The sequence below is a fragment of the Kogia breviceps genome, chromosome 8 (assembly GCF_026419965.1).
Source record: "Kogia breviceps isolate mKogBre1 chromosome 8, mKogBre1 haplotype 1, whole genome shotgun sequence".
Classification (NCBI taxonomy): domain Eukaryota; kingdom Metazoa; phylum Chordata; class Mammalia; order Artiodactyla; family Physeteridae; genus Kogia; species Kogia breviceps.
In genome coordinates this window covers 65,827,985-65,854,597 of record NC_081317.1, presented here as the reverse complement: position 1 = coordinate 65,854,597, position 26,613 = coordinate 65,827,985, and the positions used below count along the sequence as shown (strand labels likewise).

At 36.7% G+C, this 26,613-nt stretch overlaps 1 protein-coding gene across 15 annotated transcripts in view; it reads left to right on the top strand.

Annotated features, from left to right (window-relative positions):
* KDM4C (lysine demethylase 4C) overlaps positions 1 to 26,613 on the top strand; it is a 430,596-nt gene that overhangs the window by 196,704 nt on the left and 207,279 nt on the right. The window contains exon 9 of one of the 15 annotated variants that reach the window (XM_067041575.1): positions 16,233 to 16,295. The exons of the other annotated variants lie outside the window; for them this stretch is intronic. Coding sequence (XP_066897676.1) covers positions 16,233 to 16,280 — 48 coding nt within the window. The 3' untranslated portion in view covers positions 16,281 to 16,295. Of the gene's footprint in view, positions 1 to 16,232; positions 16,296 to 26,613 lie in introns of those variants that run through there. 15 annotated transcript variants of the gene reach the window in all.

Sequence of the window (26,613 nt, the reverse complement as noted above, 5' to 3'; positions counted from 1 at the left end):
GGATTAAACTAAAAAAGCCATGAACATTTGTGTGCATAAAATATCTCATTAATAATGCTCATACCAAGTTACAGAAAAATTAAGCAGTGGTGAAATTCTAAAATATGAATTAGTATTCCTTCTAATTTCTGAAAGGAGAAGTCTTTATAAAAGAACCTTCTCCACCCCAGTCAGTGAAGGTGAATATTTGTGTAGACACAGAGGAGCTTGTTCTCTTTCCCTCGATGCTGTGTGGGTTTGCCTTCCTGACTCCTGTACTGCGCTCCTTCGAAGCTCTCCGCGTCTGCCCACTGAGCTTGGTGGCATGGCACTACAGCCTCCAAACCTGCTGCTGTGACCCCTGCAGCTGTACAGCTGAGAGTCCAGGTGACAAGGAGCCCTTTGAAGGGGATTGTGGATATTAATTGGCAGAGCAGTTATTCTGCTTCTGTCTTCTTTAGGATAGGTTTTACCATATTGAGTTTGGAGGAAAATATAATTGCCTAAGAGTTTCAGGGAAGCAGTAGAGTGATTATTAAACTAAGGTGAAGCTGGTTTATCTTTTTTTTTTAAGTATATTTGATTTACAATGTAATGTTAATTTCTGGTGTACAGCAAAGTGATTCAGGTATATATATATATATACACACACACACATATACGTATACATAACATATACATTTTACATATACATTGTTTTTTATATTATTTTCAATTATGGTTTATCTGAGGATATTGACTGTATTTCCCTGTGCTATACAGTAATACAGTAGGATCTTGTTGTTTATCCGTTCTGCACATAACAGTTTTCATCTGCTAACCCCAAACTCCCAATCCCTCCCTCCCTCACACCCCCCACCCCTTGGCAACCACAGGTCTGTTCTTTATGTCTGTGAATCTGAAACTGGTTTATCTTTATCAAATGTATACCTACATTTGGTTTCCTTTCCTCTTCTTTTTTATTGTCTGGTTTGCCGTGTCTATTTTTCTGTTTCTAGTCCTCAGAATTTTATTTTTTTCTCTCTAATTTCTTCCAAATCTGGTAGCACTAACACTTGTAGTTTAGGTGGTTAGGTACTGAATCTTACGGCTACTGCTTTTACATCAGGCAGCACTCACTTGTGTCTTGAACTTCATAGCATGTCAGTACTTTTCTGGTACTGAGAAGGCAGGCGCTGAGCATAAAGTGTGCTACGCTGTGTTTTGTTATGATACTTTTTTCTTTATGGTTTGTGAACTAACTGTTTTTTTCCCCTTTGTTTTAGCCCTGTGGACCTTATTATGAATATGACTGTGTACTTTTGTAAATGAAGGCCTCCATTTAGTGGCCATCTACCTTTCTTTTGACAATATCACCCTAATGTTTTATATAATGAAGCAAAGCTCAAGATAGAAACATAGAAGCATGGAAAGAAGAAAAAAAAGCATATTCTAAAATGCTAAACATTGATTAACTGTAATAGGATTTCAGGAGATATTTAATCTTTTGTGCCTATCTCTGTTGTCCAAGTTTGAAATATTTGAGCATGTTTTCCTTTAATCAGAATAAAACCTATAGACATTTTTGGAGCATAAATATTAAGATAAGTAAATTACTTTTCTTTAGAAATTTATAAACATTTTAAGTCATCATTATCTGAAAAATAATTATTAAAAAATTTTGTGCTCTTTCTTTGACAAAACAGAGGACACCATTTAAAAAAATTGTACAAGTAACTATCTGCCCTGGTGGAAATACTTTGTTCTGCAACTAAAGGGTATTTGCATGCAGTATGTATAAGTATTGGTGTGTATAGGTATAAGACCAATGGCCTTCGGTATCAGAACCAAGTGAAATGGTTGTTAAAAATGTAGATTTCTGGACCTCATTTCATCACTCACTGAACAGGAAGAATCTTGAGACTACTTGAGAAAAATGTTTTCTTTTTTTAAAAAAACAAACTCCAGGTGTTTCTCATGCTTGCTAACGTTTGAGACCTGCTTCCCTTTTCTCGGCTGCCAGGAGAGCAGTGTTAAATTCTAAACTTGATTTTTATCTGGATCCTTTCAGTCATTCCTGGCTTAAGTGTAAAGTGTTATAATGTGTTCTTTCTGGTTAGCTTAAATTTATGTATCAGATAAAACTGCACAGTTTTAAAGATTGATTTTGTTAAAATATGTGTAAGAAATCCTCTAAAATGAAATTAATTATCTACAATTAATTATCTACAAAGCAGGTGCTGTTGAATTGGCTCTGTAGTCTGAATTTATTATTGATTGAACATCTTTATATTTGAATTTATGCCAGGTTCAGAAGGTCTAGGTGGTCCCAGGAAGTGATTAATATTTCAGGGACAGTCAAACCTTTAAGTGCCTGAAAGCTAGGGTGTTAAACTCCCTTCTGCAAATTGATTTTCAGTTGCAGGGTTTCATGCACATCAATGATGGAACAGTGATGTCTTTTTTACTAGTTTGAAATCGTGGTTCAGTAGATATGCAAATCTATTTTGCTGAGTTTTGGTGACTTTTTAAGAGTTTCGTTCATGTCTTTTTTGCTTTTTTCATCTAAATTAGGGTATAATCAAATATATGAAAGGTATCAAAGTATTTTATTTTATTTTAAAAAATTTTGGCCACACCACACAGCATGTGGGATCTTAGTTCCCTGACCAGGGATTGAACCTGCGCCCCCTGCAGTGGAAGCACGGAGTCTTAACCACTGGACCTCTAGGGAGGTCCCTCAAAGTATTTTGGCACTCGTTCTCATCATGCAAATTCTGTTCTTTTTTTCTCTAAGACATATGGGTTACTTTTGGATAAAAAAATTAGCTTGAATATACTTTCTGTAGATTCCCTCTAACCAAATCACTCGTAGTCAAATAAAGCAGAACCTTTTGCCTCTTTGCAACAAAGGAAACAGCAGAGCATGGGAAATTATGTATGCTAGGAGGGGCTAATTATTGACTTTGGGCTTGTTTAGGTGTTTTGGGGGAGGGTTCAATGGAAGAGTGGTTTTGGTTTGGATTGGATGCTGGCAGAAAGTGGGAAATTGTATGATCTGATATCTTAATTTTATCTATAGGGCAATAGAAACAGTAGGCTAAAGCTGTAATTGGTAAAGAAGTAGCAGTTACTCATATTAGCTGGAACTGGGGATGTTAGGTTATGGTTGCGATTTGTATAGTGTTCTTATTTTTGTCTGTGTTTCAACACGGTTGTGCAGTGATTATGTTTTTGTCTTGCTCTGTCCTGATCACGGAGTGGTCTTTTCTGTCTTTCTCATTCTTGCTTTACACACACACACACACACACACACACACACACACCTACCCCACATATGGAAGCTTTCTCTCTCTTGTTTTAGTCAGCTCATTTAGGTAAACAATAAAAAGTGAATATAATTTATCTTTCATTAGTTAGAATCAGTCCAACCTTCCTTCTTAAAATAAACAGACCATTTTTACCTGACACTCTGGTTGTAAATATTATTTTGGGCAGGATATATTCAAATTGATTTGGGAATTATAAGCCATCTAAAAGTAGCATTGATGTCTTTGTATTAATATTCATTTGCTTAAGTGTCTGTTTCTTGAACTCATGATTAAGGAGAAAGTAGCACAAGATTAAATTTATTAACTTTGACAAAATCATCAACTTTTAAGTAGGACTTATTTGATAAGGTTAATAGTGTGCCTATTAAATTTATAATCTGAGAATCAATCTGAAATTAGATAGATTTTAATACTTAGAAATAATATACATGTTTAATTATCATTTCAGATTTTAAATATGGCTTAAACCTAATAATGTTTTATTAATATAGTTTGACTTTTAATCTGAAGTACATACTAATATTTCCTCAAGGTAATGGAAATAAATTTTTACATGTTAAAGTCTTGAATCACAGGCAAAGTGTGTTTTTATATGTGCTCTCAGAGATATTAAAGGAGCTTTTTCTGGTCATGTAAGGGGATGAACTATCATATTTCATGTAGGTCAGAAGCAGCAATTAGAACCCACAGATTTTAAGATATTTTGTTTGATGCAGATGTGTCTTTTCTACTGGTGTTTATGGCAAAATTTGTACCATTCGAATGAGAACTTGATTGTGGTAAATGAACAAAATTTTTAATGACTTTCTTGCCACAAATTAATTATGTTCTGGGCAAGCATGATCTCATAATGTTGCTCAGGGATGCTAGAGGTTCCTACTGATAGGAGAATATGAGGTGGTTGTAATTGATACTATAGATGCAGGAATTTTAATAGTCCATATTTAATGAAATTATACTTACTGTACTTTAAAATTTAAAACAAATTATGCAAAGTGTTCTTTTACTGTTATATCAATATTATACTTTAATTTCATATTTTAGTTTTATCTTTTGATAAATTATACAGAGATGTACATGGTGCCCTTCCCTAACACTTTTCCTTACTTTTTTTGTCTGCCTATCATTGATCTCCATTTCATGCCAGCAATTTTGTAACATTTTCTAAAGAGAGTATAGAAAGATGACTAATTTTTTGCTCTAGTATAGTTAAAACTTTTTTATGGTTATTTAGTTCTAAAACATTTCCTCTTTTGTCACAACTCATTCGCAGGCCATGCAGATTTTCAGGATTGATGTCCATATTTAGGATAAACCTCTGTCTAGTTTTTTTCATATGTGAGCTGAAATATTTCCAGGCTTTTCAAGGTGTTTGTCTGGTGTGCTTGTGTGTGTGCATGTATATACAGTGAATAATTGCATATTGAATATATTCTTTGAATTGATGGCACTCATTAACCAGTTATGTCAATGATGTTCTTTTATAGTACCTTATGAATTTTACATTATTTTTGTTGATGTCAGTATTTAATGTCCCATAGCAGAACACTTTTTTTTTTCACTTTTCCTCATTAATTTGATAATAAAGTAATCCTAACACCTTTTCATTACTTATATTTAAAATTTTACCTCTAATCTCAAATTAAATGCACCCCAACTCAGTTGCTTCTTGGCCAGATCCCAAATACTCCATCAACACTCTGATGCCATGGCATAAGGTGAAGTGGGGGAAGAAAAATTAAATGGAAGAGGTCATTGCTTTTAACAGAATCAAATGAAAATCTTTTTCTGTTGTAAATTAACAAACAACACATAACCATGTGAATGCGTATCTGGGTCCTTCCCAGGATAATCTATGGAACATATTTATATTGACTATTTTGTGCCACATTTCTCTTAAGAATGTCAACTTATAATTTCTACAGCTGTGTTCCTCTGTATCTGTAATGGCTCTGAATGCGAACACTATATATTTGTTCTAATGTTATTGGGGAAAATGGAAATTGTTTCAATTTGCATTTCTTTCATTTCTATAAGATAGTCAACATTGGGCTTCCCTGGTGGCGCAGTGGTTGAGAATCCGCCTGCCGATGCAGGGGACACGGGTTCGTGCCCCGGTCCGGGAAGATCCCACATGCCGCGGAGCGGCTGGGCCCGTGAGCCATGGCCGCTGAGCCTGCGCGTCCGGAGCCTGTGCTCCGCAACGGGAGAGGCCACAACAGTGAGAGGCCCGCGTATCGCAAAAAAAAAAAAAAAAAAAAAGATAGTCAACATTTATCATCTTTATTCATTTTATGTTTTAAATTTTTTTTCCATTTTGTCCTTTAAATATTATTTTCCCACTAGTGTTTTTCTTGCTGCATTCTGTGAGCTCTTTGTTTAGTTAAAGACAGTCATATCTACCAGTGTTCTTTTTTAACTCATATATTACACATTTGGTGTTATGCTCAGAAAGACTTTCTTTACTGTAGTATATCACAGCAATTAGGATGATCATTTATTAATTTTATAATTTCTTTTCTTTAAACCATCTAGAATTGACTTTATTGTATGGTGTGAGGCAGAGACCAAACTTAATTTTTTCACAAGTCTTCTCATTTCAAATTGTTTGTTTGAAATTTTGTTTTAACTAATTAAAAAAAAATTGAAGTCTAGTTGATTTACAATATTGTGCTAGTTTCAAGATTAAAGTCATTTTTTAACTAGTTTATCTCTAACCTATTTATTTTCTTCTAACATGGTTGTGTATTAGAGTTACCTGGAGAGTTTTAAATCAGTATTTGGACCCTCATCTCAGAGTGAGTAAGTCTGAGTCTCTGGGTGTGTGGACTGTTCATTGATATTTTTTCCAAGCTTGTCAGGAGACTGTAATATGTTCCTGAACTGAGAGGCACTGCTGTAAACTTTCATAATCATTTGCATTTGTGCCTCAGTTTTCATTTTGTTTTTATTGGTCTCTCCATCCCATATTTGTTTCTTATTCATAATGGATTTACTCGTTGTTAGGCTTCCAAACGTAATTTGATTTTGTTTTTATTCTACGAGAGATGCTATAGCTTCTTTTATTCAGTTGAGTTTGAATCTAGCTTTATAAATTGAATTCCCATTTTTGTGGCACTTCTGAAAGGAAATAAAGTTACCTGATATTAGTTGTAGTATCAGTGTTTTTAATTTGTAATCTTAAGAGTTACTAACTAGCTGCATTAAAAAAAAAAGTTTACTGTTTTGTGACTTACGCAAAAATTGATTTTTTTCCTCCTAAAGGATTACTTTTTATTTTATTAAAATTTTTTCTTCCAGTTTTATTGAGATATCAGTGACATTCAGCACTGTATAAGTTTAAGGTGTACAGCATAATGATTTGGCTTTACATACATCATGGAATAGTTATCACAATAAATTTAGTGAACATCTGTTACATCATATAGATATAAAATTAAAGAAATAGAAAAAAAATTTTCTTCCCTCATGATGAGAACTCTTAGGATTTACTCTTTTAACAACTTTCATATGTGACAGCAATGTTAATTATATTTATAATGTTGTGTGTTACCTCCGTAGTACTTATTTATCTTATAACTGGAAGTTTGTACCTTTTGATTGCCTTCACCTAATTCTCTTTCCCCCAACCCCTGGCCTCTGGTAACCACAAATCTGATCTCTTTTTTTTTTTGAGTTTATTTTTTAAGTGTAATTGACCTACAATACTATGTTAATTCCTGTTACACAACATAGTGGCTCAATATTTTTATACATTTCAAAATGATAACCATGATGTCTAGATTCGATCTGTCACCATACAAAGATACACAGAATTTGATTTCTTTTTAATATGAAAAACTTTGCAAAACTGCCTGAATTCTACGACAATTATTAGATAGCATTCATTAGCTTCAGCTAACTCCTCAGCAGAGATGCAGCAGTAGTGATAATTGTACTAGATATTTGATATATGTTAACAGTAGAATTATGCTCTGATATATATATATATCATATATAATATGTAATATACAACATCACATACATGTATATACAATTAGACCTTGTAGAAAGGCAAACGATAATAATATAGAGATGATATATATGACTTTTCCATTTTTCTCTTTCCTCACTTTTTTTAAATGAAGAAAAGGGATCAGAATATTATAAACTGATGTTCTTTTTAGATTTTAAGATCCTGTATTCAACCTCTGGATTAATGGGTTGAAGGGAAAGCAGAAGTGTTTTATACTTTTATTCTCTCAATATATTATGTTTTATTTAATGTGCCAGTTGCCAACAGGTCTTGGGTATCTTTGGTTTTTTTCTAGCCTAGAGGATTCACATTTCTTGATAGTTAACTTTGAAATTTCCAAGGCCACCTATATACCTTTGATCTATAAATTAAAAGCCCACAATAAACCCTGTTTTCTGGACTCAGAAGCCCAGTATCAGTTTCTTCCAGCCATGATCTAATCATGTTCAGTTGCTCATAGGGACACTGATACAGCCTGTGACATTTGGGCACGACTTCTTGCATCTTGTTTGTTATTGGGAGTTAGTTGGCTTTCTAAGAAATTGAGGGATGTCTTGGAAACTGGCATCAAGAATGCCTACATATGGTGGAGGCTGTTAAGTATCTCCTGTAACTGGAATTAACTATTTTAGTTGAGTGTTAAGCTGTGTGCAACCTATAGATTGTTATAATAGGATGGTGACATATAGGTATACAATTTTAGAAATAACATTGAAAAAAACACTACATTGAGAATTTGACTATAATTTACATATTTTATATATTTAAGTATAAAATAAGCATGCAGCATAGAGACATTCAAATTAATTATCAAGTAAAAGCAATTTGTGTGATTTACTTCACTTTGATACTTTGTTAGTAAATTGGGAATAAAATCATAAAAGCAGTAATTAGCACTATTTAAAAGATGTGTTATTAATATACAGTTTATGAGAATTGATGTTTTGTCATTTTAAGTATATTTAGATGTCTTCTCTTCATTCTTTTAATATTAGGAGTAGAGTAATATGATTTTTGAAAATTGGCCTTGCTATTACTTAGTTCATAATTTAAGAAATACAGTAACTAGCGGTCATAAGAATGAACTTGAATTGGTTTAAAACATACTGCTGGTGACATCATAAACTAATCTTTGTGAAATAAAAGTTGAGAAAATGTCTGAAAAACTTAAAAAAATGTGCATACCCTATGATCTGGAATTTTACTTTCAAGAATTTGATCTAAGGAAAGAGATACGAAGAAATAGTTATACATGCAAGATTTTATTTGTAAAGATGTTTAGCACAGCATTATTTACAATAGTAAAACAAAGCAACAACCCGACAGCACCTCTGTGTGTAACACTATAGGATTAGTAACATAAATCAGGTTACTGTTATGTTGGAGAATGCAGTTGGCTCTCCCTATCTGTGGCTTCAGCATCCACGGATTCAACCAATTGCAGATCAAAAATATCCCCCCAAAAATTCCAGAAAGTTCCAAAAAGCAAAACTTGAATCTGCTGGTGCATTTATTTACATTGTGTTAGGTATTAGAAGTAATTTAGAGATGATTTAAACAATATAGGAGGATGTGTGTAGGTAATATGCAAATATTTTTAAAATACCCCATTTTATTTTTATTTATTTTTATGCATTTCTTTTTTATTAATGTTATGACTTATACATAATATTACTGCATAATAGGAAAAGCATGTCTGAAACACATTATCTCTTCAGTACAATATGAGAAGTACCGATTTGCCATCCCTTGGACTAATTCCATCTCCATCTACACCTCTGGATCTTAGGAGAAGCACAGAACTGCAGTAGAACCCAGCTGACCCCCAACTCCTTTACTCTGACCATACTGACAAAGCCTAATGCACAGGAATATGTCTGTAACTTCTGTCACAAAAGGTCAGACTTTTAAGAATGTCCCAGAGTAAATGCAAACTACCCATATGAGTACCTACAGGTGCCTGGGCTCTTGGATTAATTACAAAAAGTGAGGTTAGGACCAGCTACTTAATTTGCAGGGTCCAGTGCAAATGAAATGCAGGGCCCCTTGTTCATAGATTTTTTAAGCATTTCAGAATGATGACAGCAGAGAATTAAACCAAGTGTGGGGAACTTCTGGACATGGGGTCCTATATGACCTATGAAACCAACCTTGAACTGGGGCCAGGTATACACCAATATGTGTGCTGCACACAGTGGACTTTTATGCTCATCCAACAAAATCTGTCAGCATTTAGCAAAGCAGATGTAATAGTGGCACCTACTATGTGCCAGGCCTTCCTCTGAGTGCTTTGTGTGTTATGCTACATTTAACTGATGAAATAGGTATTATTATTCCCATTTCGCAGAAACCAAGACCTAGATAGGTTTAGTAACTTACCTAATAACCTGCTGTATAGCACAGGGAGCTCACCTCGGTGCTCTGTGATGACCTAGATGGGTAGGATTGGGTGGGGGAGGGAGGTCCAAGAGGGAGGGGATATATGTAAAAATACCCCATTTAAAATAAGGGACTTGCGCTTCTGTGGGTTTTGGTATCTGAGGTGTTGGGGGTGGGATGGGTTTCCTGGAACCAGTACCCCCAATGGAGACTGAGAGGTGACTGCACTGGGGAACCATTTTAAAAGAAACACCACGTGCAGTATCATTCCACTGACAGAAGTGCGTTTGGAAAGGTGAATGCAAGAAAATCATGTTAAGTGGTTATGTGGTTCTCCCCAGGTGGTTATTATTTTTCTCATGGTATCCTTTGGCATCTTTCAACATTACTCCAGTGAGCATGTTTCAACTTTGTAGTTGGGGTAGGGGACCCAACGCATATTTTTAAAAGATTTTGCTTCTTGAGATTACTAGCACTTGCATTTTTATATCATGTGTTTTAATAAATGGCTTAAGGTGCCCAATATGATAATATGTAACAAAATGTAACATCATCTGAGCCATTTTTATGATTAATTGATACTTTTGTATTTTAGATGTTACAAAGTTCCTTGCCAACTTTTCTCTGTGAAATGGCTGGAATTGGCCATAGATCTTTTTTGTTCATTTCAGCACATTTTATGAATGGATTTTTATTATGAAAAGTATCAAGCATCTTCCTTTCACTAAGACAGCCAGAGTGTTCTCACTCGATTGAGCTGACAGCTTATAATAGTCTGTTTATTTAATCACTTTTGCTTACTCAGCAACTTGATCCACAGTGGAGTAAAGGCTCTCCCAGCCTTTATTTTTTGAAGATAAAATTGAGCGATTTGAACATGATTTATTCTTCTTTGACCTATGGTTTGAATTAACTTGGCTGTTTGCAGAGAAGCATTTAATCCTTGCAAAGCAATAATCTAATCAATCCCTTTGTTTTTCAAATTGCTCTGGAGACAGTCCTAAACTGCCTAGATTTTAAAGCTTTCTTTTATTAGAGTATGAAATGCAAAATTGATTTTGATAGCTCATTTGGAAAAAAATATGTATTTAAGAGAGTAACATTTCGTTTCAAATAAGTCTCGCTGTGCAATGTTATACAAACATTTCCCCAATTCATACTAATGTTTTCCTGCTGACCCTCAGGTATGATTAATGAGCTTTGAGAGAACTAAGGATTTTTTTCAAGTGCTGTTATGGGATTAGTTTTGGGTGATAGTAAATACACTGATTTTCCTAATGTTCTGCTATCCCACCTCTTTTTTTCTGACAAACTTCTTGAGTGGGTATCACATACTTTCAGGTGTAGCTGTTGGGGAATCAGTGAACAGTATTTCCCACAGAGGCCATCTGTGCTCTTTTCTTTTACTCCATTCTCAAATACTACATTTCATTCTATAACCACACTGCACTGACCAGGCAGTACCCCTTCTAACTGAACTGTGCTCTCCCTACGGTCTCCTTTCATTTTCTATCGGCTTTGATCCTGTGTATCTTTCAGTGTCTACTTCAGGTAGCGTGAGCCCCCTTCCCCATGCAGTATGACTAGCTCCTGGGAGTCTGTTTGAATCTCTGCTTAGTACTGGGTCATGTAAATGTCTTCATAGTGCAGTTGTTTTTTTGCTCTTAGAAGAGTGAGACTGTGCTTTTATTTATCTCTGGGCTTTCTTAGAACCCTCTGGAATTCCTGCCCATATAATCCCTCAGCGGGCCTCTCACTGTTGTGGCCTCTCCTGTTGTGGAGCACAGGCTCAGCAGCCATGGCTCATGGGCCTAGCCGCTCTGAGGCATGTGGGATCTTCCCAGACTGGGGCACGAACCCGTGTCCCCTGCATCGGCAGGTGGACTCTTCAACCACTGCGCCACCAGGGAAGCCCCTTCAGTGTCTTCTATATTGAATAAAATGAAAGATGTTATGTGATAATGAACTATTCTGGTAGCCACACTTGCCAAGTAAGTTAGACAAAATGCACAGGACATGATCTTTATTCTTCTTTTCTGAAGTACTTAGGGGTCCAAGGAGCCCTATAAAATTATATGAAAAATCTTTATATATGTTCCTATGTGTATTTTTCTGAAGTTTAGATTCTTAGCTTTTTTTTTTTTTTTTTTTTTTTTGCGGTATGTGGGCCTCTCACTGTTGTGGCCTCTCCCGTTGCCAAGCACAGGCTCCGGACGTGCAGGCTCAGCGGCCATCGCTCACGGGCCCAGCCGCTCCGCGGCATGTGGGATCCTCCTGGACCGGGGCACGAACCCACGTACCCTGCATCGGCAGGCGGACTCTCAACCACTGTGCCACCAGGGAAGCCCTAGATTCATAGCTTTTAATATCCGATTGTAAACAGCATATTTTACCAGGTTAAGAACATCTACTTTAAATGATTTAGGTTTCTAAGTAATTTCATAAAAATACATAAGTCCAACAAAGGAGAATCAAAGCCAGTAACTCTTGTTGGGTAGTTCATTCAAAATCTCTGGTCCAGAATTCATGTACCCTCTCCCTATTTCACAGATTTCAGAACTTGGAAAATCAGAAAATTTTTACTCAGTTCAATTTTGGGTTAAGTTGACCAGGGACAGAATATGGCAACTTGAGAATTGAAGGTTGGATTCTGGTCCTAATTACTTTGCTTCCGTCTCTAGTACATCCAGAGGCATCAGGGAATTTCTCTTGGAAGAATGGGAACTCTTAGTTTGCTAGTGTGAGCAGTCATATACTCATGGTGGTTCAGTACTAGATCATTGGGCCTCCCCTTTAGAAACAGGTGAGTGCACTGCAAGTTTAAAGGGCATAGTGCTGGTAACTGGATGGTGGAAGTGTCTGGACTTCTAATGTGGAGCTTATGTCTGGATGCCTCTCTATGTTTTAGCAGTAATTCTTCTACTATGGGGTGAGAGGAGTGGACACACAGTTTTAAGAGGATAATTTTTTGGTTGGTGTTATCACCAAACATATCGTTGATTCCAAGAGCAATCAATCGATTATTTAGGTGGAATAAAGCACAGAAAGATGAAAGGCTGTCTGCACAGCTGTCCGTGTCAGTAGGTTGTTACTTTTCATCCCTGAATGGAGACAAAACTGTTGGCTATTTCATTCCTTGCCCTTGGTTCACCCTTTCTTTTTCATGGAGGGCAGTGGACCATGACTCAGGCCCCACAGAACCGAGTGTAGAGTTTTCTTCTCCAAAAGCTGAGCAGGAATTTCTTGTCTTGGATCCATGGAATTATTTGGCTCTCTCATTGTGTTGCTGGCAGATTTGCATGGAATTTGTGCTGCAGCCTTATCAAGTATGCTTCCCGGAAAGGCAAGTGTGACTGGTTTCTAATTAATGGCATGATGGTGATGGCTTTTAAAATTAGGCACTTGGAAAATTTTCAGCTTCCTTTTTTATTTTTTTTATTTGTAAAATAGTTATAATCTTTTGGCTTCTTTCCACATTTACCTTACCAGCCAGTACCAAGTCAATTAACTCAGCTGTGGGGAAAAATACTCTCTTTATATCAAAGTGTCTCATAATTTGATGTATTAACTTTAATTTCCGTGGCAAGTCATTAGCTTCAAATGGCATATGGTTACATTTTTGTCTAATACAAAATTATTCTCAATCTTTATAATGTGAATAAAAGAGCACATTACAGCCAGTTGCCTTTAGCTTAGGTTGGAAATATAGCAGAGCTGCACCACCTCTGTCCATGCCTTGTTTCCAGAGCCTCCTTTAGTTCTTTCAGAAATGGCGATGTGGGTGCTGATAACTCCTGTCTTTTGATTTTGTGTTGGCTGCCCATTCAAAAAGTCAAATGCCACCTCATCTGTTTCTCTGAAACTACATTTTTTTCAGGTCAGTGGTTGGCAAGCTACGGCTCCCTGACATTTTTGTGATAAAGTTGTGTTGGAACAAAGCCATGCTCATTTGTTTGTGTATTGTCTGTGGCTGCTTTTATATTACAATGGCAGATTTGAGCAGTGTGGCAATGATCATATGGTCCACAGAGCCTAAAATAGTTACTACCTGGAATTTTTCAGAAAAAGATTTTTGACCCCTTCTCTGTGATATCTGACTGGGCTCAGATGTTGCATATTCAGGTGTTGTCTACACAGCTTTGGTAAAGAACCTGCTGGCCTGCTTTATGCTTGTTGGTAGCAGAGAAATGTTTCTTTCCTTTCCCAAAGCATGCATAGTGGTATCCTGTTCTTTGGCCTGAGAACTCAGCTGGGGCTCTCTTATGCTCTGTGGCAGTGTTCCTAGTCAAGCCACAGCCTTTTCCAGCATATTCAGGCTTGGCTGTATTTCTGAAAAGGTGTCTTAAGGGTCAGGCTGCTCTGAGGTGCACTCACTCACAATGAGCGTTGCACTGTCACACTTGGACAGACAAGGGACCTGCTGGCTTTGCTGACTCATTTTGCAGTGAGGCTGATTATGATTAGCATGAAGAATAGATCTTGTTTGTGATATTTTTTAGGCCACAACATCTAGAGCTAGAAAATAATGACTTTGGCATAAACTCTTTTATTTGTAGTGCCCTGCAAACATGTGTGCAAATTCTCCCTGGCACACAGCTGCTGAGGAAGATTATGCTCTGCATAATGCCATCCGTCATCACTTTTTTTTTTCAGTAGTTACATCTAAATGTTTATTTTCTTTCTCCTTACTACAAATCAAAACGATCTGTTTAAAAATGTTTTTCTGAACAGAACATTCATCTAACGTTGTTTTTCAGTTAAATAGAAAAGACCATGAGAACATTAAAGCTACAACGCTAGGAGGATCTAGGAAAGTCAACCGACTTCAGAGTCCAATAAATCATATGTAATTTCAAGAAATCCTTAACGTTGTGCATTACCAATGTACCTTGCTCATGTTTTAGAAGTAGAGGGACTCTTATCCCCAAATATTGGATGAATGAGAGAATATTAAGTACACAAATAAGTTCTAAGAAGCTTGAAGTGCAGCTTTTACATATTAGAAACAGAAAGAAGGAGGAGAAATAGAAACTAGAAACAGGAGGAATGAGGTTATAATAATAAGGCTCAGCTAAGAAAGGTCCACAGTGATTGCACTTAAAGCACAGTTCACTTTCACTGCTCTCAGGGAACACTGCTATGCTATGAATCCACAGGAAGAAATGCTATTACCTCAAGTAATTGTACTTGGGCCATGAAAATAAGAAAAGGTGTACCTTTGTGCTAAAATCACAGCATGAAACCATTCTAGACAAGAGCCAGGATAATTTTCCAATAATGATACAAATTACTTATAATTTAGTAGTAAACAAAGAGACAAATACCAGTTACTTCATCTACTCATATACTTTGCATACTCGAAAATTTCAAATGTTTTTAACCTATTTCAAAAATGGAAACTGCAAAAACAATAATACTCACAACCCCCCATAAAGGATTCCTTTCAAACAACATACAGCAGTGCTTTTTATTCTTCTGATTAATCATACTTATTATTTCCTGCTTGTGGAGGAATTCATTGGATATACAACTTGTGGGTAAAATCTATAGGCATTCTGTATTTAGATACCAAACATGCACACATCTTCTGTTCGACATGGTAAAGAACTAACCAAGGGGAAGTGCAGAGCTGTGTTTCATAACTCCTCTTCTAGCACTGATGCAGCCTCAAAGAACTCTATGCAAGTAATGAATTTCAAAATTCCACAAAGATATTTCAAAATGTAGTGAGAGAACTCTAGAACACTGTGGTAAAATGGGAAGGATGGGGCCAACTACATGTGATTTTATTGTAGTTCTAGTCTTTAAATTTATAACAAACTATCCTTTAAAACTAGGTCATAAAGAATCTTAGCATACTTTTTAATGGTCATAAGAAAGTCATAAGAAATGCTGAATAGCAAAACCATATCCATCTCCCCCCAAGCAAAAGGACCTTCTGTTTCCTTCCCAGGTTACTAGCAATCCCAAATGACTTCTTCATTAAAAAAAAAAAAAAATCAGGATTTTAAAGAAGGAGAGGCACCGATGAGCAAATTTCCCATCCCTGCCATGCTTATAAGAGAAAATTACTAATTAAAGTAAATGTTTTAGATAATATATCACATAACATAGACTTCTCAAGGTCATCATTTTTGATATTTATTTCTATCACAAATCCTTCACGACGTTTTATAGTAAATAGTACAAACTAAACCCACCATTCATTTTCTTTACAAATGAGTAGTTGTAAGACTGAAATCTATGTCTTAGCTTTCATGGAGGTTTTTGCCATTTGCCTCTCCATTCATCATTGAAATCTTTCTGATGGGACTTTATTTTTGGTCTCTTGGCAAAAGAGGGCTGCATTTTGGCCATTTAGAGTTGGTCAAAACCATAATGAAATTAGAGAAAACTTTTTTCCTCTGTGGCAATGGCAGCCAAGTAGCAGTAGTAGTCATGTCATCAAAGAATGTTTGTGGATGACGATCCCACCACCATGGTAAGAGATGAAACACAGAGACTGCTGATTCTCAGAAGGCTGTGCCATTCCATTCTTCTGTGCACAGAACCATTGCTCCTTCCCAGAAGTATGGTGTGTTGCAAATGATCCCTGACATGCATGCCTCTGACCAGGTATTCAGTCTCACAAACTTGGTGCCATGGTATGGTGAGTATTCTCTAATACAGGTACAACTTTATTGTCTGTGCAATGGAACCAGAAATGGGTCCATTTTACGGAGGAGTCACATCATGCGAGGCAGGGTGATGACAGGGTGCTATGTGCTCAGGTTTGGAGGCAGAGAGCTGGGCCCATACACTGGCTGTGCTCATTATTGGCGAGACAACCTTGTACAAACCACTTAGCCCTCTGACCCTCACATTCCTCTACAGTAAAATCCGAGTATATATGTTTATGGTGGCAATAATAAAAAGTATTATCATCAGAAACCTACAGAATCCATGCTTAGGGCCACAGAGATGTTGGGTGGTGAGATGGTATGATCTTCAAGTGTATCACTCATTCAAGGGAAAGAGAACAATTGTAAACATAGAAGCATTAGTGGCATTCAGCTAATCCTGATTTTGCAACCAAAGTTTGGGCCTTTGCTATAGCAAAGTAGCCTTTTGGTTTCTTTTTAATTGTTTGTAGATTTTCTTTCCATTGCAGGGCAAAGAATGGTTTTATCCAGCTGGGTGTTTGCAAAACTGATTCATAATGCTGTCCTTACCCTGTCAACTCCAGTCTTGCCAAACTATTAACAATAACACCAACACAATTACCAAAAAACTACTAAAAGAGTGTTTTTAATAGAAATCACTTAATTATTGCTATTGCAGTTAGGGACAAATAATAATATAGCTCTGAGGAAGAAATCATTATTTCTTTTCCTGATTAGTTCAGCTGTAAAGGTTAGGATACATTTGCCTTCTTTCATATGTAACTTTATGATAACATTATGATGATAGGAGAGAGGAAATAATAGGGTTTAGTAGAAGGTCTTGTAGAGTCCTAAAGGGAAGTCATAGGATGTCTCCTGTGCCTCCCTTTCAAAGCCTAAAGCCTGGAATAAAACATTTACAGTCATTCCCACACTTTCTGTTCCCTTTCTGAGATATCCAGGAATCCAAAGACCAGATGACTTAGCTTGATATAGTCCTACCCCAAACTCTTTCTCTAAGAGAAAAAGGTGAGAAGATGAGAGCTGGAGAGCCCCAAGTTTCCTTCCTGGTTTTACAGTCCTTTAAAATACCCTCCGATCTTGCACTGTTCCCCATACGTGGCCACAGACAGAGGAGAGGATGTTGGTTGCCCCTTCTCTCTTTAAAATGTTGGTCTGTTTGTTTGCATCATTGCTGTTTTCTTTTGAATTTTAGGCTATAACGTCTGTCAGGGGCTCTTGGAAAATATGCCTTGTATTGTTATTTTTGAACTTTTACTTGCTTAATAAATGTTAAGCGTTGTGACTGTAACTTGCCTGTGGTTATCATAGCACAGTTGTACCTGATGTCACATCTTTAGTCTGAACAACTTGAAAAGCCATTTAGTGGATTTTTTATGCCAGTCAGATTTACCAAGTATATATGCAGCTACTGTCATTCTCTGATTTGTTTCAATTTATGAGTTCCTATTATAGTTCATAAGACAACTCCAAGGAGTGTAAGTGACTTGTAATTTATAGCCATGGTATGTTAATTCTGTGAAATTGTAGTCTAGTTAGGCTATACAAATTGTGGTGACACTTATCAGTTGTTTACACGAAACAACAGGATAGATATGTATGTCTTCCTCTGAGAAGTAATAAAAAGAAATGCCTGTCAACTTAATTTATCACCAGACATTTTCATATTTAAAGCCCTTTATAGTGAAATAAAAGCTTGACCTAAAGATTATGGTTACTGCAGACTTGACAGCAGCTGTGACTGTGGCGTAAAATACTCTAAAGGCCTCGACTGCCGTAATAAAAGCTGGGTAGCTCTAATGAAAAGCTGTTACATGTTCTTGGATATAGAAACGATTAAGTAATCCTTCCAGTCAGAGATCTGAGAGGTCATCTGGTTGTTTATGTTATATCAGAATTGTGTCTTTTCAAGCACTAAAAAATTTTGTTTGCTGAAGGAGGTATCTAAAACTCTTTTTCTCTTTTTTGAAAGTTTAAATATTACTAGTACTGAATAGCCAGGAAATATCAAAGGATGATTTTCTAATTATCTAGTGGTAATTGCATTGTGCAGTTCTGCCATCATGTAGCTACATACATGCCACACTGAGCAGGGGCTGATGAGTGGAAGATCCTGTACAAGCACAGAAAGAAGAATTAGATGGTTTGCTTACAAGTTTAGCACATGGTATTTATTATTAATGACTTACTAGGTCTAGCTCCTGAAAATTATCCAGTTACTTTCCATCAGAGATAGAAGTCATTGTACAAACTGTCAAAAGTTTATAAAGTTTCTGTTTTTCAGTAGAAAGTTACATTTTGACTATTTCTTACAAGAAAGAATGTAGCATTTATATATAGCATAATTTATTGGTAATTCATAAGCTGTCTTTTCATATCTTCTTATATCTTAAACTGTGACTTAAATGAAAAATTATAATAGTAATGTTTATTATTAGAATTCAAACTTGCAGTCATAACGGGCAAAGTAAAGGTCTGTGCCCCTCTCAAACAAAAATAAAAACTAGTAACCTCTTTGGTGGTATTTAACATTGTTATTTGTCTGTAATCCATGTTCTGTTCACTGCCATGGTTATTTTTCCATGTAATTTCTTTCCTCCATAGAAATTGCCATCATTTTATGCTTTTTCCCCTACTGGACTATGGTGTTTGACGGATGTTGTGAATGCAGTTTCTGTGCACTACTGAGTATATGTATTAATCTGAAATGCCCATTGTTCTCTCAAGTTCATTTATAAATCATTATAAATCATGGCCAAGCTACTGGCTAGGTTATGTTTGCTAACATTCACTCTATTATGTACTTATGTCTGAGTGGTGGGGAAACGTGGAGTCACGGTGAGCACAGGTAGCTCCATGCGGTATGATTTTGAAGAAAATGAAATAAATTGAATGACTGATAAAAGCAAGGATAGGATTGATGATGATTAAATGTCTTGTACCCAGTAAATTCTCAGCTGAACCTGCAACAGCATCCTGAATTAGAGGACCTTACATCATAGCATTAACCCCTTCCTATGTTTGCTCAGGTTAACAGTGTTACCGACCAAACTTGGGTCCGCTCGCCCGAGCGCAGTAAAGCCAATCTACTGACACCAGGTTGAGGTGAAGGAAAGTGTAATGTTTATTTCAGGCGCCAAGCAAGGAGTCCAGGTAGCTAATGCTCAAAAAACCTGAACTCTCCAATGGGGTTAAGGGAAATGTTTTTAAAGACAGGGTGAGGGAGGGGGGTTGTGGGGTATGTGACCACCTTGTGGGCATTCTTCTGATTGGTTGGTGGTGAGATGATTGGGTCAACATCATCAACATTCTGGTTCCAGTTGGTCTGTGGTCTATGTGCTTGTGATCAGCATACAGTTAACTTCTTCTACCTGGTGGAGGTTTCGGTATCTGCAGAACAGCTCAAAGGACATGGCTCAAAATATTATCTATAGTCCTTGAGGAGGAACTAAGCATCTTTGACTTTGTTTAATGGCTAAACTATTATTATTTTGTCTTGCTTGACTGTTTTCCTTTGTTTCTGCATTTTCTTACTTTAATTAAATTTATTCTTTGGAACCTGGGGAAGGCCTGGGAGGTTAAAGTTTTTCTACAAACAAGAGGCAGGTGGAGGATGGGACGGGATGGTGGTGAGTCAGTGACAGTGGAGGAATCACAGGAAGGTCTTGTAGGATCCTGCTCAGTTACAGCAGTAGTTAAAGAAAAATTTATATCGAATGCATTTGAAGACCAGATATTGATAACCTATCCAGTTTTCTGGTTTTAGAAATACAAACTGACCTTTGGATACCAAATCTACTAATGTTCAGATGAGTTAAAGGCTAACTGAGATTTTCAACTTTTGTGGTAATCACATAGTTAGACTATATGAAGGCAACTTTTTAAAATGAAATATGTTCAATGATCATTTTAATTGGTTTGATTTTATTAAAGGAAAAAGATGTACTATAAATAAACGTTTTTAACAGTTACTTTTTTTTTTTTTTTTTTTGCGGTACGCAGGCCTCTCACTGTTGTGGCCTCTCCTGTTGTGGAGCATAGGCTCCGGACACGCAGGCTCAATGGCCATGGCTCACAGGCCTAGCCGCTCCGCGGCATGTGGGATCTTCCCAGACCGGGGCACGAACCCATGTCCCCTGCATTGGCAGGCGGACTCTCAACCACTGCACAACCAGGGAAGCCCAACATTTACATTTTTACAAAATAAATCTTTTATAGTCAAAATGAGAGATTCAGTAAAATAAGATGCTTATTTCTTTGTTCCATTAAAGTGTGGGGGGGAAGACATCAGCTTAAACAACTGCCTCAGCCCTCATGTAGATTTGTTTCTATTTCAATAAATCCTCTGGGCATTAGTATTATAATATATAAAAAGCAATAGGCAATGTGAAAACTTTAATTTATCCATTTCTTCTTAAAATCTTGTGTAATATTTTCATTACCAAGAAAAAAATAAAGAAGAGCTCAGCATCAAGAATCAGTTACTGACATTTTCCATAATTCACTATACATATACGAGAATTGCAGAGCTAAAATGTGAAACCCCAGACCTCTTACATATTTTATAGGATACTTTTCTTTCAAGTAGCCTTTAATGGACATTGTTTTCACAGCATTGTCTTAAAATTACTTAGCAATGAATTGTAGAACCAAGCTGCCTGGGTTTGAATCTTGCAAAGACCTTCGGCAAACTACTTAACCTCTCTGTGCATTGGTGTTCTCATTAGTTAAATGGGCATAATAAATATACCAACCTGGTTGAATTATTAAATGTAATGTGCTTAGAACAGTCCCTGGCATTTAGCACATGCACTCTACAAGTGACAAATAAGTAAATAAATGTAGACAAATGCTTTTTTTAGTGTTAATTTATTGTTGAAAATATATCCAAAGGACACATTTTTTCATTCAGTTTATTAATTCATGCAAAAAGTATTTATTGACCCCTGCCCCCTTCGTTGAAAGGCACAGTGATGAGCAGGACAAGCATGATCTTTGTCCTTTTACAGGCAAGGCTTAGAAACTGACATTTATAAAATAATTATACAACTAATTACTTAATTTTGATGTCATTTGTGTCACATATTCAGGGTGTTGAGTTATTTTGTAGTAGGGGGAACTGACCTAGTCTGTATGCATTTAAGGTGAAATATGAAGGGTGTTAGCTAGATAAATATGCTTGGTTATAGCAAGAGGATGAGAATGTTTCCAGTAGGGGCAGCAGTACATAGGAAGATTTATAATGTAGCGTAGCAAAAACAGTGGAGAAAAATGACAACACGAGTTGATAAAGGTGTTTCGTTGCTTTTTAAATTCATGAGATCTGCTCTTTCCCCTGTTGTGTGCCCTGTTGTCTGTCCTCCTGCACCTTCTTCCAGAGCAGCATCCCCTTTTTTGCCTCTCAGTCTTCCTTGTGGCTCAAGGACCGTCCCCCGCCCCCCCCCACAAGCAGAGTCTGTACATTCTTCTGTTTGATGGTGCTGCCATCATCCTGTTGTTTCCTTGACACATTCCTACTCCTTTTTTATCCTGCCTTTTCTTGCTCTCACTTTTTCAACTGTTCCTAGGTCAGCTACTTATTCTTCAGTTCAAATGAATAGTTGAATATTTGAAAAATGGGTAAAAAGAAGCTTCTTTTGCAAACTGTTGGAGCTAATAATTTAGGCTCTTTGGATACTAAGAACATAACTCTAATTGTATTTTATTGACAAAGAAGTCTTGCTTATTTTTTTGCTTATGACCTAAGAAATATTCTATTTCAGAATTCTTCCTGATCATCAAAGGACTAGCTTAAGTTAACTTGTACCTGCATTATTCTCCTAAGTAGTCTTTTTATATCTATCCAGATATTTTATCTTTTGATCTCTGTTTCTTGAATGCCAATCTTACAAAAATGGGAATTTCTAAGAGGCTTCTTTATATGGTTTATTTCTCCATTACTACATCTTGGGAATTATATCAATTAAAGAGAGAATAATTATTAGTAGGAAATAAAATAGAAAGGTGGTTCTGGCTGTGTAAGCATAGGCATGTGTGAACTTAAATTAAGGCAATTTGCAGGGAAATACCTAAAACCATATACCCCTTTTATGTTTCTTAATACAGATATGTTATAGCTGAGCTGTGGTAAAGTGAGGGTAATTGATGACTAAGTGGCATTTATCTCCAGAACACAAGAGTATTACTCAGGTTTCTCCAGAGCCAATAAGATGCATATATATAAAGAGATTTATGGTAAGCAATTGGCTGTAATTATGGAGGCTGAGGTATCCCAAGATCTGTAGTCAGAAAGCTGGACATGCAGGAATAGCTGATGTTTCAGTTCTAGTGCAGAGGCAGGGCAAAACCCTTGTCGCAGCTCAGTCAGGCAGGCAGGAGGAGTTCCCTCTTATTCCTGGGATGGTCAAACATTTTGTTCTATTCAGGCCTTCCCCTGATTGAATGGCGCCTGTTCATATTAGGGACAGCAATCTGCTTTATTCGTTGTACTGATTCAAATGGTCATTTCATCTAGAATCACCCTCACAGACACACCCAGAATAATGTTTGACCAAATGTCTGGGCACCCCATGGCCAAGTCAAGTTGACACATAACGGTAACTATCACACAAAAATTTGGTTTAACATTTAAAAATCAAATCAGTTTAATCCATCACATTAACAGAATAAAGAGAAAAAACATATGATCATTTTACCAAATGTAGAAAAAGCAACATTCAGTTCAGATAAAAATGCTCAGAGAGAACTTTGTCACTAAAGTAGATATAAGAAACCTACAATGAATGTCATACAGAATGGCGAAATATTGAACAGTTCCTCCCTAAGATTTGGCACAAAGTGAGAAGTTTCATTCTCACCACTTCTGTTTGTTATTTCACTGAAGACTCTGGCCACTGCAGTAAGTCAAGAAAAAGTAGTCAAGGGCATGAAGATAAAAGAGAAGTAAAACAGTCCCTATTTGTAGATGATTGTTTATGAAGAATATAGCTACACATAGATCTAGATCTTCTCCAATAGAAGAGAAGAGAGAACCCAAAATAGACCCACGCTTATATGACATTTAATTTTTGTCAGTGGCACCAAAGCGATCCAGGAGGGAAAGAAGAGTCTTCAACATTTGTGAAAAAAATTAACCTTGAACCCCACCATATAAAACTACTAATTCAAGATGGATCCTAAACCTGAAGGAGAAAACTGAAATATGAAGTTTTTGGAAGAAAATATAGGAGAATATCTTTATAACTTGGGGATAGAAAAAGGTTTCTTAAGTCATGGAAAGCAATAATTATAAAAGGCAAAAATTGATGAGTTAGACTTCATTAAAGTTAAAAACTTCTGCTCATTAAAAGACATCATTAAAAGGACACAAATTAGGAGAAAACATTTGCAAAACATATATTTGATAAATGACTGGTATCTGGGATATACAAAGGACTCAGACAGCTCAATAATAAAACAAAAATATCTCAATAAAAAGTGGACCAAAAATGTAACAGACTCTTCACAAAGGAAGATATACAAAATTAAAACGTGTTCATGAATGTACAGTTGTTCCCAGTAGTTTGCTCCTAGTATGAGCTAGGCTACAACATTGTTGGAAGGACTGGAGGAGTGAAAGGGTGTGTAGGGAAGATGGTATTACCTGAGCTCGGGAACAGCCGGGACCTTTGTGCCCCTGTGTTCCTCAGCCCTGGTCTGCTGCTGTCACTTCTCCAGCAGCCTGCTGCTGAAATCTTTAGACTCTCTTCTGCCTTCTAATCTCTGCAAGTCTCCTTAATATCAGAGCCAAATCAGAACCCTTTGGCCCGGGGCAGCTCCATACAGGGAAGAGTTCAGATGGACTGGGATGGTGCTGAATATCAGCACTGTATATCCTGTACTGTCAATATATTGTCCGTTTTTAGGAGCACTGATACTGATGACTAAAGGATGTAGACTCAGGTCTTATTCTACCACTTGCTTAATTCATGACCTTTCGCAAATTATTATTATTATTTTTAAAAAATATTTATCTATCTATTTATTTAGGTTATGCCGGCTCTTAGTTGTGGCCGGCGGGCTCCTTAGTTGCAACCTGTGGCCTCCTTAGTTGTGGCATGCAAACTCTTAGTTGCAGCATGCATGTGGGATCTAGTTCCCTGACCAGGGATCGAACCCAGGCCTCTCTATATTGGGATCATGGAGTCTTGTCCAGTGAGCCACCAGGGAAGTCCCATGACCTTTGGCAAATCATTGATTCTCTGTATCCTACATTAGTAAAACAGAGTTATTAATAGTTCCTCATAAGGATGTGAAGATTAAGTGAACTAATATAAGTACTGATGCAATGAGAAAATGCTTTTCATTTATCACTGCGCCTGGCACATAGAAAGCACACAGTATGAGATGTTTGCTAGTATAACCATTAGCTTGAATTCTTATTTTTTACTACAATCAATTGAAACCTTTTAAAAACCAAGAACTGGTATTTAAGATAGGTCCCCCTTCCTCTTATACTTAAGAACTTAGGAGACTAAACATAAATGAAAAAATACCACGAATAACTTGCCATTGGACACAAGAAGTCATGAGTACCATTGCTGCATTTAACTGATCACTCTTGGTGAGACTGTTCTTCCTGCTTCATCCACTGTGGGAGTTTCACGTTCTGCTCAGTCAGGCCTTCTCAGAGGCAGGACTTCTGGTCTGTGATTGACAAGATTCTTGGATGTTGCTGCTGCTAAGTAATAATTAAGTTAAACTGTTTCATTAAAAATATAAAAAGGAAGTAATTGAATATTTAAAAAAAATACACATTTACTTTGTTTGAATTGCTGGAAGAAGTTCAGAGTAAAGGTTCTTTTTTTTTTTTTTTTTTTTTTTTTTTTTCGTGGTATGCGGGCCTCACTGTTGTGGCCTCTCCCATTGCGGAGCACAGGCACAGGCTCCGGATGCGCAAGCTCAGTGGCCATGGCTCACGGGCCCAGCCGCTCTGCGGCATGTGGGATCTTCCTGGACCGGGACACGAACCTGTGTCCCCTGCATCGGCAGGTGGATTCTCAACCACTGCGCCACCAGGGAAGCCCCGAGGTTCTTTTTTTAAATTTGGGATTCCAATAGCCTTTGTAGTTCAATACCAGTAAGTTAACATTATCCTTTGATATACGTAATTCATTTTCAGGCAGTTAGTAATTTATGTCTATGGTTACAGGTTGCCGTATTTCTGACATTTTATTATTAAAGGTAGTATTTAGATCTGAGTATTAAAGTGAGATGGTATTTTAGACTAGGCTTTTAAAATAATGTATTTTACATTGGGTTTTTAAAAATTTAATATTGGTCCTGGGACATTGGAATATGTAACTTCTGTTTGTTTTAACACTACTTAACTGCTATTTTGATGTTTCTTTCTTGATGATATAGAGACAGAAATGTATTTATATGAGTATAAACTTTTCCTGTTGAAGGCTTTTTTGTGTGTTGTGACTGGCATTTAAAATCTTAACTGGTTTAGACAGCCATATGGATTCAAGTCTCCAGATTAAAAACATGGGGCTGGTTTATCTGTTTATCTTTAGGCCTGATATTCTAAACATGCTAATTGACCTTAATTGTTTTGAACATATGTAAAAGTGGAAATTTGAAGTAGTCTTCTGCTTTGGCAAATTCTTATTATAATGTTCTGTTACTGATTTTCTTGTTAATTTAAATTTTATGACTTGTTCCTGGCTCACAATATATGTCTGTCTTACCTGATAACCCATTTCATTTCATTCTGACTATAAAATCATTTTCTTGTAAGTCAAATGTTAATTGTATTGCTCTGGTTTCAATTGTGGATACATTTCCAGTAACAATCTGGAGCAGTAGATTTAAAAATCCTTCCTATGCTCATAGATGATTTTAACTTTTCTTCTGAGTATGTCATGTATTTAGTTAAGTGTGTAGATTCTGTCTTAAGGTCTTAATGGGTCAACATTCTCAAAAGTTGTAGCCTTCCACCTCCTTTTGGCACAGAAAGAAAATGGACTACCTCCTTGATGTATATCTTCAGTTATCTGTCTGGTTCCTCTTACTGTGCTTTCTTCTCTCTGGTTCTTTTATCGTACTTGGCTTCCTTCTCAGGCTTTTGTTCCCCATGTTGTGGCATAGATGACTCTTGGCTTCTTCTAGGCTAATAGACTAGGAATCCCCTTGGCCTACCTGGGTCGTGTGCGGATCCCTGAACAGTCACTGTTGTCACTGGGATGGAATGTTTGATTGGCTCATACACCCTCACCTAAGACAC